Source organism: Trachurus trachurus, assembly GCF_905171665.1.
Source record: "Trachurus trachurus genome assembly, chromosome: 4".
NCBI classification, from domain to species: Eukaryota; Metazoa; Chordata; class Actinopteri; order Carangiformes; family Carangidae; genus Trachurus; species Trachurus trachurus.
Window position 1 is genome coordinate 15,755,963 of NC_139898.1, and position 12,486 is coordinate 15,768,448.

Here is a 12,486-nt window from a genome sequence, read left to right on the forward strand (position 1 = left end):
GTATAGTCACAGTCACGTCGTCAGTAAGGAGAAGTGACAGCGTGTGGCGGTTAGTGGTACTGAAGTTAAACTCATTCGCCCATAAAAGACGTGCTAACCAACTTGTCTTGGCTGATGACTAATCGTCAACAAAAAATAATCGTTAGACTAATCGAAAAAATAGTCCATAGATTAATCAGGAGAAAAATAATCGTTTGGGACAGCCCTACAAGACACTCTCTGATAACACTCTGATGGAGACTAAATGTGTCCTGTTGCCTTAGACTTGATCTTAAAAAGTTATACAATTATGAGGCAATAATCAATTTTTCAGAGACTGGTCCTCAAACTTACATAATGCTGACTGGACAGTTTCAGATTTAGTAAGGAGCCGGGAGAGGAAAGAACCTTCAGAACAAAGCTTGTAAAATGCATGAATCAAGACAGTTTTTCAAAAACATACCACCAATCAGCCACAGCATTAAAAACTGGCTGTGGCTACCATGTTGTTGCTGCTGATTGGCATATTTATGGTTACTGGGTTAGTCCAATGTTCTTGATTTGCCTGATTTAAAACAGGTTTTACATTATACACAGAGAATAATATGTCACACTTGTGGAGCATTGCATTAGTGCACATTAGTACAAGTTTTACAGGTTTTTCCATCCATATGATTGACTTAACCTTGAGTCAACAGTAGATCTACATAGAGGTGGCTCACTGTCTCAAGTCACTGTTTGCACACTTCTACAATGCGTAACATAAACTTTTCTGTCTCCAACACTAGACTTTGTTCTTTTAACAAGGTACTTTCATGGCATATTTTTATAGTTACTGCAATATAGACACACACACACACACACACAAAAATACAAAAGTGGGTACTTCACAGTCTTGAGAAAAATACATCAGGATGATAATATTTAGTCATAAATAGAAAATACTGGACATATTCAAGATGAAGGGGAAACGAAACTGAATTCTGATAACTGTCTGATGCTACTGAACAGGAAGCAAACACCTCATCAGATCCTCTACGTATGTCAGTGTTCAACTGATAATTTCAGTTAGTGAAAATGTAAAAATTAACATCAGCCCTTAAACAGTTACAGTCATTCCCACAAATCTTTTTAAATGCTCCTATTTACTCAGCTCACAAACTGGCGTTGTTACTGCAGCTCCCTGGGCTCCGGCTGTACACATTTAATTACTTGTGGCTTTCATTAGCTACAGATCAGGAGGCAGAGAACTCCTCTGACCCTAACTCTTCCTCAGCCTGCATGTCTACCATGCATTAGCTAACCACACCATTGAGAAAAACCAGCCTGTTGCTGATAAACAGCTGGAATAATTGCCAGAGCTTAAAACATCAAACAAAACCACCACTGCTCCATATAGGTAGCACAGAAGGATTTCACACTGCTTCAAACCAAACTTCAAACAACTACAGTATAACCGCCACATTTGAATAAAAGGTTTCCAAGCTTCTTGTGCAGTTCACGGCAGTGTAATAAACAAATGTGAGTCAAAGCAACCCCAAGTTTGAGTGTTGAAAACTGGTATATTTGTTCACAGATAGCAACATTTAAACAAACAACAAAAAGTTTGCCACTTTTGTTTTTACCCCATTAGTGACAAAAACACAGAATTCAACAGTGTATTTCAGATGTAACAAGCCACGGCAGATAAAAGACTCAGGCCTGATACATATGCAGCCAAAGACAAAATAAAAAGCTACACTAAGTGTGAAGGTCTGTAGCAGAATCAAAGAGGTCCATAATGAGTACCAAATGAAGTAATATACCCAGAGTGCACTACAACTCACTCTGTAGCTGGTGTTTACGACCTTTGATACGTAATATATAATGTGACGGCTGACTCCCACCATAAATTCTACAAAGAGTGCTTTAACATTTTCATCAAAAAACCTGGGTTGTGAGGACAGAGGAGGGACGTCTTCCAAACCCATCTTTTTCAATGAGTCACATTTGGAGCATCTCGTATGTCAACAGGAAAAGCAGGATAATAACATTTTATCTCTGCCAACAACACTTTTATATTTCTAATCAATGTTTGGCAATATGTCGGCCAACTGAAGAGATGCCTTTTGTGTGTTGCCAACCATTAACACATGAGCAAAGCCAAACGACTTGGACCCTTTAATGCTCTAAGTGGAGAAGCAGTGTGTCGACAAAAAGACGTCATAATACACCAGAAAATAACTGATTCCAAACACTTTGATGCCCGTTATTCCACTTTACTACTAATTTATATATATGCATTAGACAAAAGGTGATCAATAGAGGCCAGCGGCCCTGCGATACGATATTATCACGATACTTGTGTCACCATACAATATTGTTGCAATACATATTGGGATTTATTAGCTTTTTCAACTGCAAATGATGTCTCCAAATGAAAACTTTGGTAACATCTGTTTTTTTTTCTAATATAAACTTCTGAGTCTGTTTATCCCTCTTCAGTCATTTTTATTCAGGCATAACTGGATTGTCAAGCAAACATGCATTTGACAAACTGACCTGTCAGACAGACAGATTTTTCACCCACCCCTCATGATCAACCTCAAGTAGGATTATTCCCATGTCAAAAATTCAGTATCAGTTTGACAGTAGCTGTACTGTTTAATCAAAAGGCTGATCTACATCCCAATTGACACATATCTGAAGTTTTAAAATTCCATACCTTTTCCAGACCCTAATTTCCAGACTTTGCAGTAAAAAAAATCAAATAATTTGTGACATTTGAGTAATTAGATGTGTATCATGTAATTAAATTTCATGCAATAAATCGTTTGTCACTATTCTGAATTTGTATGCCATTATGTCACCAAATAATAGGTACAATAGCGCATACAAAATAATTAACGCAATTAACTTAACAATAAGTATTAAGATAAATATATTTCCATACCATAGCTTCCATTTTCCATACTTTTCCAGACCTGGAAATGTATAAAATGAAATTATACTTTTCCATACTTGCGTAGGAACCCTGTATAAAGATTATCCTTTATTTGATTTGAACCATTTCTTTGCCAGATTTTCCTCAATAATGGTTTTGACTGTAGTAAAATGAATATCATCAGGCTTTGGAGTGTTGATCGGACAAAGGCTGGATTTGATCAAATGTGATCGGCGTTTTACTGGTATGTAATTTTATAAACCAAAACCAATTGTTGATCAAGAAACCTATCAGCAGATTTACCAATAATGGAAATAACCATTAGAGGCTTCTCTAGGTTCGATTCACATTTGGTAGCCCTTAGCTATAGATAATATGTGTCTGTTCTGGTCCCACTCGAGCCCAGAGGGTAACGACAGCACACATGAAGTTATCTGCTATCTGTTACTAACTCCAAAACATGTGCCCTTTGGCAGTCCAATCAAAACAACCGCCTAGCTAGATAGACAGCAACTAGGCCCTATCCCTTAACCGCATCAAAAAACATGTTTCATTACATCGCTATGAAATCTGGAATCACCTTTTCCCTGTTGATTTAGTCAGAGTGTGAGAATGACGGCTAATTTCTGAGTGGTGTCATGTGATGTGATGTCATTCCAGTTTCAACGAATTTCCACATTTTGCCTCAAAATACCTCTAAAGCTGTCCAACTCACCCCAAAATGCATGAAGCGTGAAGGGTTACATGCCAGTTATGGAGATCTTGTCTTGTTCGATCCCACCTCCAGACAAGTTCCACTGGCATCCTCTCGACTATTTTATTTGGGCTAGTTTCTCAATGGGTCTTTCTGAAAAGCTATTCTAGTAATCTTCTAACTACTTGCACTAGTGTATTTGCTCATACAATTTCAAAATATTATATTATCGTCACCAAAGCTGTAACAACGATCAATCTTCCTACATTCAACAAGTACAGCTTCCCTGAGGTTCTGGCAGATATGGCACAACCCATAAATAAGAACTTTCAGAGAAAAGAAAACAGAAGACCGTCATTTTTAACAAGCTGCTGTTCTTGTCTTTTGTTTTACAGTGTTGGAAGTTGAAGCAGCTAAATGTGAGATCATCCTTAAAACCAGGAAGTGTGAATTTGGTCACCTGTGACAACAAACCAGAGTTGCTGTAGTGTCATTTAGCACAATACTGAATCTCTGCCATTCCTAGTGACACTGTTCTGTAGTTAAACCTAAACTTTGAGGTCACTGTAGTAGTGTGCACCATTTTTTAAATTAAAAGAAAATGCTCAATGGCTTCACTACTCTTCCTTAAAAGTGAGACTTGACTGTGGATGGCACAGCCTATTCTCTGGAGAACAGTTATTTCCCAGAGCAGGCCACCACAGTAGAGGCCAGACACCGAGAGAGCATTGTCTCCTTCGCAGCAGACTTAATTAAAAACCAACTTGTTCATCATTTAAACCATGTTTTACAGGCAGATAAAACTACAGGAAAGTGGAAGACAATTAAAGGAAAGGTGTTAATAAGAGGGAAGTGCTGAAAGCTGGTTGTTGTGAGTAGCTTTTCTCAACCAGAGCCACAGATATGATAACAAATAGCTACAGTATCAACACGTTTAAATTCAGTAGACACAACATAGATTTCCAAAAGTCTTTGTTTAAAATAATGACGACACAACTGTCTCTTGTCAACAAAAAACAAAACACTGTATTTCTGTATTGTGAATAGTAGACAGTGTGTTATAATCATCAAAATGAAGCCTGGGTGAAGGACTTAGGTCAAATCCCCTTGACCATACAACACAATACAAATACAGGCTAGTAAATAAGAGTCATCAGGTAGTTAAACCAGCCTCCTGCCTCCCTTATCTCATGTGATATCACTGATTGTCAAACTCACACCTAAGCTTGTCAACCTCACAGTCAATGTTAAAAGGCTTTTATATCACGATCAGAGGTAAAGAAGACGAAGAAGAGGACACCTAAAACAGTAACAAAAGCTGTGATCCAATTACCAGCTGATAAGTTTGTACTCAAAGATATACTCATACCTGCATATTTTTGCAGGCTTCCTTAAATCCCTATATGTTCTTAGCTCTCCCACTACTCCCTCCCTCCCTCTGGGGTGGAAATGCCATCTGAAACACATCTCGATTTCCCTTATCACATCACAGGCAAATCCTGTGGTGATCAGGGTAATGTTTTTTTTTTTTTTTTTTTTGCAGTTGTGGGTGCAGAGTTTTGCATGTGAAGTCTATTAGAGCACAATCAAAGTTAGCTGCTTTGTGTGTGTGGCTGCATGTGTGCATCCGTGTGCGACTCTCCAGCCATGCCATGCCATGCCACCTGAGACAGTATGTGAAACAACTGGAAACCGTGCAGACTTACCCAGCAGAAGAAGCTTCAGCTCCCTTCTTGCATCTCTCTTGTCTCGTCGGAGTTGTTTCTCGATCTCAGCGTTGATTCGTTTGGACTCCTTCGCCTCCTCACTCAGGCAACAAGCCATCATGGAGTCTAAAGTCATCACCGCATGAGCTGAAAAGCCCGTCTGACAAGGGGCGTCGGGCTACACCTCACACAAAGTATCAAATAAATAAAATTAAAAAATGTAAAGAAGAAAAACACTGAGCAACAGTTCGTTTTACAGCGACTTATTTCCAGACACTGATGATAACCGGGGCTTGGTGGGCTTGCAGCAGCAGAATCTGGCCTTCCTTGTTGATGGTAAAACTGCTGTCAAGTGTCAAATATTTGACAGCTTAGTCAAAGTCTTGTGTAAATCCTCGGGCTACAGGGACTGACAGCTGATCACAGAAAATTTGCAATGCAACACGTCTGCAAACATCTTAGATGACTAGCGAAGGTGCAAATAAGCATTTTATTTGATGTTCTTTCGCGAAAGCTAATATTAGTTTATAAGCTAAACGCAGCTAATGTTAAAACCAAGCTAATGTGACAACTTGATGAATTTTCAGCGTGCCAACACTTTAAAAAAAATCCCTTTCCCGCGTAGCTTGATATCCAGGGCGGATAACACTCGTGGAAAAAAAACGTTTTTTTTTTTTTAATTTATTTTATTTGTCTTGGATCTACCAACTTCGGTCCCGAAGATAGTGGGACACAACTGACTGCCACTGCCACATTTGTACAGCCCCTCCGCTAGTTGCCCGGCCGAGCTCGAGCCTAGCCGCCCCGAATCCAACACCGTCCGCCCGCGCAGTGACACCGAGCGCCCGTCAAACTGTCCGTCCGCCCGACACACACACACACACGGAGAAAGAAAAGCTCTCCCAGCGTCTGCACGAAGCCTCGTTACACACCCTGCTGAAATATACCGCTTCACAATTGTCGTCGGAGCGGGTATCCCCCCTCCGCAGACCGAGCTGGCTCCAGTGACCAGGATAGCTAAATGGACAGGCTAATTGTTAGCTGGCTAGGTTAGCTCAGCTAGGCATCCCTGGGTTTGGATCTGCAGCCGACTGGCTAAAAACCAGAAAGCTCGGCCTGACACAGGACCTCCATTGCGTTAGACCCGACCTCTCCAAAAGACCTCGCCGGGGACCGAACCCCTCGCAATGCCAAAATGTCTCACTGACAGTCAAATGGACCCATGTAGTCCGTGCATTTTATGGCTCCTGGTATTTTTTTTTCCTGGTGGTGGTGGTGGTGGTGGTGACCGCTCCTCGTCACCCACTCCTCAGTCCCGGTGTGGCGCTGCTGCTGCTGACGTCGCGAGGAATACGGTTGATGGACGGGGGCGCGGGGCCAATGTAAACACAGCCCGTGGGCGTTTGGGGCGGGATCCTTCCTGGATAGTTCAGCTCCCAAGTAAGTTTGCTTGAGCGGAAGTCTTCCTTCTGGAGGCGTGTCGGCGAAAGCTACTGACATTTGACTGGACGGGCAACGCCCATCTCCTGTCAAAGACCTGCACATCCACTCGCTGTACCACTGTATCCTGGCTGAGCGTCTTTAAAGCTGCTGGTTTTCCTTCGCCTCTGCTGCTGCTGCTGCTGCTGCTGCTGCTGCCGCCGGCGAGTTTCAGATCACATCGGAAACTAGGCAGCAAACAAGCAGTGGTGGAAAGAACCCGAGTACATTTACTCACTGGAGTACTTTGCTTTAGTAGCTTACAGGATTGAGGTGGGGCTCCTTTACTTGGTTATCTCTATTTTATGATAGTTAGTCCTCTAGCCTACTTACATCTGCCAGTTAAGATTTTTCAATTTTCAGATTAAGATTCTACATTAAAACGACTTCCTCTGTATTAATCTTATAAAATACAAAGCATTGTTAATGTTTAAACCAGTGGTTTGCAACCTGTTCAATACCCCTTACTTAAAAGGTTGTGCCACATTTGAGGTAGCCTACTCACATGTCAGACAGAAATGTCATGCTTTTCTCTCAACTACATTTACATGGCACAAAGACTACTTTAGTTAATTCTTTAATTGTCCAAGTATGCATGCACACACAAGAATTTGACTCATCCATGAGCACAAACAGGAGTGAAGAGCAGCTGGGTGGTCCACCATGCATGTTGATTGAGTGAGGGGAATTGCTGTTCATTCACTCGCCCTACCACATGTCCTCCTGCCGGTGCAGGGATTAGACAACTGACCTTTATCCCAAACAAAAAGCAGTGGTGTGTAATTGTGCCAGCTTGTTGTGTTTCATATGGACAAGTTATTGTAATCTCTGAAGTGTTCCATCGTATCTGAGGCTTTCATTTAAATAACCTTTGAGGACCAAAAAAGTAGCCTATATCCTACAATAACGGAGATGATGAGAAATATGGAGGGAACATTTTTAGTAGATTTGGTATTACAGTTCAAACCAGTTATTGGACATGCAATACAATGTATACACATTTGTGCATAAGAAATTAAATGTGTCACCCACAAGCACAATTTTTAGTGGAAAGAGCAGAAACTTGTAGCCAATAATACCTCTGTACTTTTAATCAAGTGTGACTTTGTAAGATATTCACTTGCAATCGATTATTTTATACTGTAACATTAATAGGCTACTTCTACTCAAGTCATGGGTTCGAAATTAGCAAAGTTCAAGGTTCTCTAATTGCTATATGGATGGTAAGATAAACTAAATGTCTCATGCTTTCCACTTGGTGTAAACAGAAAGTCTCTTATTTCCCTAGTAACTTGACACTTATGATGCAGTATCAAGAAAAACAAACACTGTACCCATCACAAATTAACTGTTTCACAGATGGTCATGATGAGCTTTGTTCATGTGATACCTGGGTGCTGCAGCCATGTAACCTCAGTTACTTTTGTCTCGTTTTGATTACTCTTTAATGTTAAAATATAAGTCTCAAACTTAAAAAGTGGAATACCAATGGTAGTCCTGCACCTTTTATTCACATTAAACAATGTCGTCAGCAAAATGTGATGTCAGAAGTAAAAATTACAATTATGCATGTAATCCATTTTTGATGGCAATATTTTTATATTGTTTGTTGTTTTTATTGGCAATCCACTGACTCACTGGTCTCATTTGAGCTACTTTATTATACTGGTTGTTAGTTTGATCTGTTATGATGCTTTATACTGTAAGATCACCATTAAGCGTTCAGTAAGTAACAATTTGGAGAAGTACAAAAGTAGTTGCATTTTGCAGTAGATGCATTTTGTGTTTCAAAAAAAAAGTACAGAGGGAAGTGTAGGTCTTTGTGAAAAAAAAAAAACAGATGTGTAAAAAAGAAAAATGTGTAAAAATAATAATACCACTATGTACAGTGAATCTACTATCAAAAAAAGACACTGCATTCAAAATGTTATGTAACTGAAGTACAGGTGTATAATCACTCAAACTGGCACAAGCTTTGGGTTTCTAACTAAGTTCAAGATACAAAAGATGCATTTCAAAAGTCTTGGATCATCATTATTTTGACTGTAACATAAAGCAGCACTTTAATGTTGCAGTTGGAGGTGGAAGTGACGCTAAATACTGTTGGGAGATTTAATCTGTGAGATTGCATCACATTTTGTGTATCACTCTAATCTTGATACTAAACCACTGACAGATAAAAAGTGAATGTAGCAGAGTGAACTTACCTCTGAAATATAGTATAGCTGTCACATGAGTTAAAGAAAAGGAAAATAATCAAGAGCAAATAGGCTACCTTATAAATTATCACTTTTTAACTTCCCATCACTCAAGTGATTCAATAAACTGTTACCAAGGGTTCTCCGCTTTGCTACTGCTCTAACATTAGGGCAGATGACGATGATGATGATGATGATGATGATGATGATGATGATGATGATGATGATGATGATGATGATGATGAAGTGAAGAGCAACATGTTTTTTTGTAGTTGTTTTTTCCGAGCGCTGACAGCCATCATCATTGTTAGCATTTAACATTACAATTCTGTAATGTGAATGATTCAGCAGACAATGTTGTTGAGCCAAGTGACACCTTGTGGACATGAGATAGTGGTGCAAGAGAGGAGTTTACTGTAATAAAACACCATTTTAAAGACTTGCCTAAAATCTTCGTGCCTTTTAAGCTGAAACAAGTGTCTGCTTTTGATCTGTCATTATTTATTTCTTTTATTCCCCTAAAAATAAGACATTTCTGACCTAAACATTGGAAATTCTCAAACCGTATCTACAGTACATTTCTGTGGCATGTGGTCAGAGTAAAATAGAGACCAAGTACCCCTGAACCACTTTAGTGATTGAATTTAGACAATAAATACATTCAAGTGTCAAATGGTTGACAGTTTTATTTGGGTTTTCAAGTTTAACTCTTGCAACTCAAATAGCAAAGACAGTGCAAACTTGAAGAGCAAAGTGCTGCTTTGGATGTTTACAAAGGAATAGCTGGTATGCTTGGTATGATCAGGCCAATCTTCAGACATGACGCATTAGATCACAGCCTGACCTGCCTGCCCACACCTCCCAGGGCTGAAACTCGTGCCTCAAGCTTCCACCCACAGACGTGACTAACAACTTCATTCAGTCACTTCTGAACTGTCAGCTAACTGTCATCACAAACAAAAACACTCCTATATACAGTAGGCGATGCAACCAAAAATCTAATTGTATAATAACTACAGGCTTGTACAGCTCCAGTCTTGTTTTAAATGGAAAATCATAATAATTTTTCATGCCGGATGTGCAGGAAGTTCACCATGGGGATTTTTCACTCTTCTTGTTAAATCAGTTTCATGTCATATTTTCTAATTTACATTTTAAAGCCAGGGTTCTTCATTCACTCTCCATACAATACGCATAAATCTTAAGAGCAGGACAACATTTTGTATTGCCTGTGTGTTAATCTGTTGTTTGAAGTCATGATAACATGTAAGTAAACATCCTGCAGTGCTGCATCTTCTCCAATGGTCCCAATGTGTGATGTTGCCAGTTTAATCATTGATCATCGTCTGTTTCCCACAGCAGCCACAGACAGGGGACAAAGTCTCCTCACGCTCCTCTTCCTGCTCGTCTCTCTTGGCTACCTTAAAGGTTTTAATCGAGAGATAACTCAGCTTCACCTCTACGGGCGGATGGACACTGCAGACACCTGACGCCCTGTAACTGGAAGGATGTGGTGGCTAATTTTCTGTTACAGTCAGTCCACGCCCCTTTTACTATGCAGGATTCCCCACTGCTCTCATCTATTGACCTAGTTCTCTTCCTTTCTTTACTTTTCTTGTATATCTCTTTTTTCACCCTCAACTCTGATTTGTATTCAGCACACAAGTTTCATCTTGAAATATTGTCATTGAACTATAATGCTATGCAACCTTTTTTTTCCTTACAAATAGGGTGAACTGTAATAAGGTTAGTGAAACAAAGTTATAACTTTTCACTGATTAAAGAGCATGTGTGCATTTAAATATATATGGGCCTGAACACAGAAAAAAAAACACCCAGGTAGGAAACATACATTCATACTGTATATAAACACTTGTTTTATTTCATGTCTGTGTAATGTAGGTGTATGCTGTATCTAGCATAAAGTCCTATTAAAACACTATGTTTTGGTCGTCGGTGCAGTTTGTGCTTGTGTAACTCATACTGTTGAACACATACATTTTATAATGCTAGACGTATAGGCCTTTGTAAAAGCAAAGCCTTGTTTACAGCAGTAACCCCCTCAAACATAAGCCTATTGTGTGAAATGCAGAACTGATACTGTACAAGTAAGTTTCTATTAATCCTTTACACACTTGACTAACAGGACCCCTCCATACATACACACCTCTTTCACCTCACCTTGTTCCCATGGCAATGCAGAGCTCAGGTGATCTCAATATCTGAGACCATGAGAGTCTGAACAAACCGGTTCTGCTGGCTCGGACAAAAGACTGACATCAGAATAGCAGTCGAGGAGGAGTGACAAAATAGGCTACCTGTTGTACAGAACTGGATAACTTGTTGCTTTAAAAATTCTGTGCTATTTCAATTATCCCATTTTAATCAATCACCAGGAATTTACACTAGTTTAGCTGGCATTTTCACTGGAAAACGTATTGTATGACCTATATTGACCTATTGTATTTTTCATAGGTTTTAGATTTTTTATTATTATAAATGTTTTATACATTATTATAAATGTGTAAAACATAGCCTAGATTACAAACATAAGAGTCACTATTCACTATAGAGTAGGCTAGTTGTAGGCCTAATAGTAATTCAACTGAACTTGTGTGTGTGTCCGTGATTTCACTCGAGCTCAGCTGAAACGTGAAGCAGGCAACCTCCACAGCACCCGAAACTTTATCCACACCGCACAGCGCTCATTAACACTTGTCAAGTGAAACTGAATCATATAATATCACCTTCCGGTATTTGCCTTTCAAAATAAGACTATTTTCTCACCATGTTTTGCCTAACTTTTGTGCCAAATCTACGAAATGTGTAAACCAAACATGTACGTTATTTTTGAGAGTCTCTATTTTAAACAAGATGTGAATACAAATAGGCTATTTTGTGAAATAGTGGGCCAATTAAGCTACAGATATGAGTTGTTACCCTCTCCATTCAGTGACTTGATTCCTTCCTTTTCAAATGTGGGGTTAGGGGTTTCTTTAGCTAGGCTATTGCTTTTTTCCTCTTGATTATATTTGACTTATAAGATTACACAGATACAAACTGATAACACGTGCACGAAAACAACAACAGCAATAGGCTAATGGTTAATAAAATGTTTTAGTTCATTGCAGCTGCTCAATTTATGATTGTAGGCTAAAAGCTTTGAGATTTAGACATAACACGGATGTCCTGTCTAATAAAGGCATTTAAAAAAAATGCAATCTGCAAATCTGAATAATCCTGTCAACATATCAGCAGCATTTACCCAACTTTACAAATCTAAAACATTATTATAATAGCCTATTACTCAAAAACAGTCAGTGCGATTCATATAGGAATACTGAACATGACAAGTGTCAGCAAAAGCTATTGTAGCCTAAGTTTGCTGTCAACATTCAGAACGCTTCAGTTTTGACTGCACTTGGAGCACTGTATTTCATACATGTCATTCAATGTTTTCGACTACATTTTCCAATTTATTTCACTTTGTCATCCAACTAAATATTG

General features: G+C 39.2%; 1 protein-coding gene across 2 annotated transcripts in view; it reads right to left on the reverse strand.

Moving 5' to 3' along the window:
* The window catches only part of LOC310984298 (guanine nucleotide-binding protein subunit alpha-11), a 33,982-nt gene extending 28,423 nt beyond the window's left edge, over positions 1-5,559 (reverse strand). For both annotated transcript variants that reach the window (XM_083969475.1, XM_083969476.1), the window contains exon 1: positions 5,303-5,559. In XM_083969475.1, coding sequence (XP_083825601.1) covers positions 5,303-5,438 — 136 coding nt within the window. In that variant the 5' untranslated portion in view covers positions 5,439-5,559. The remainder of the gene's footprint in view (positions 1-5,302) is intronic.
* Positions 5,560-12,486: the final 6,927 nt, after the last annotated feature.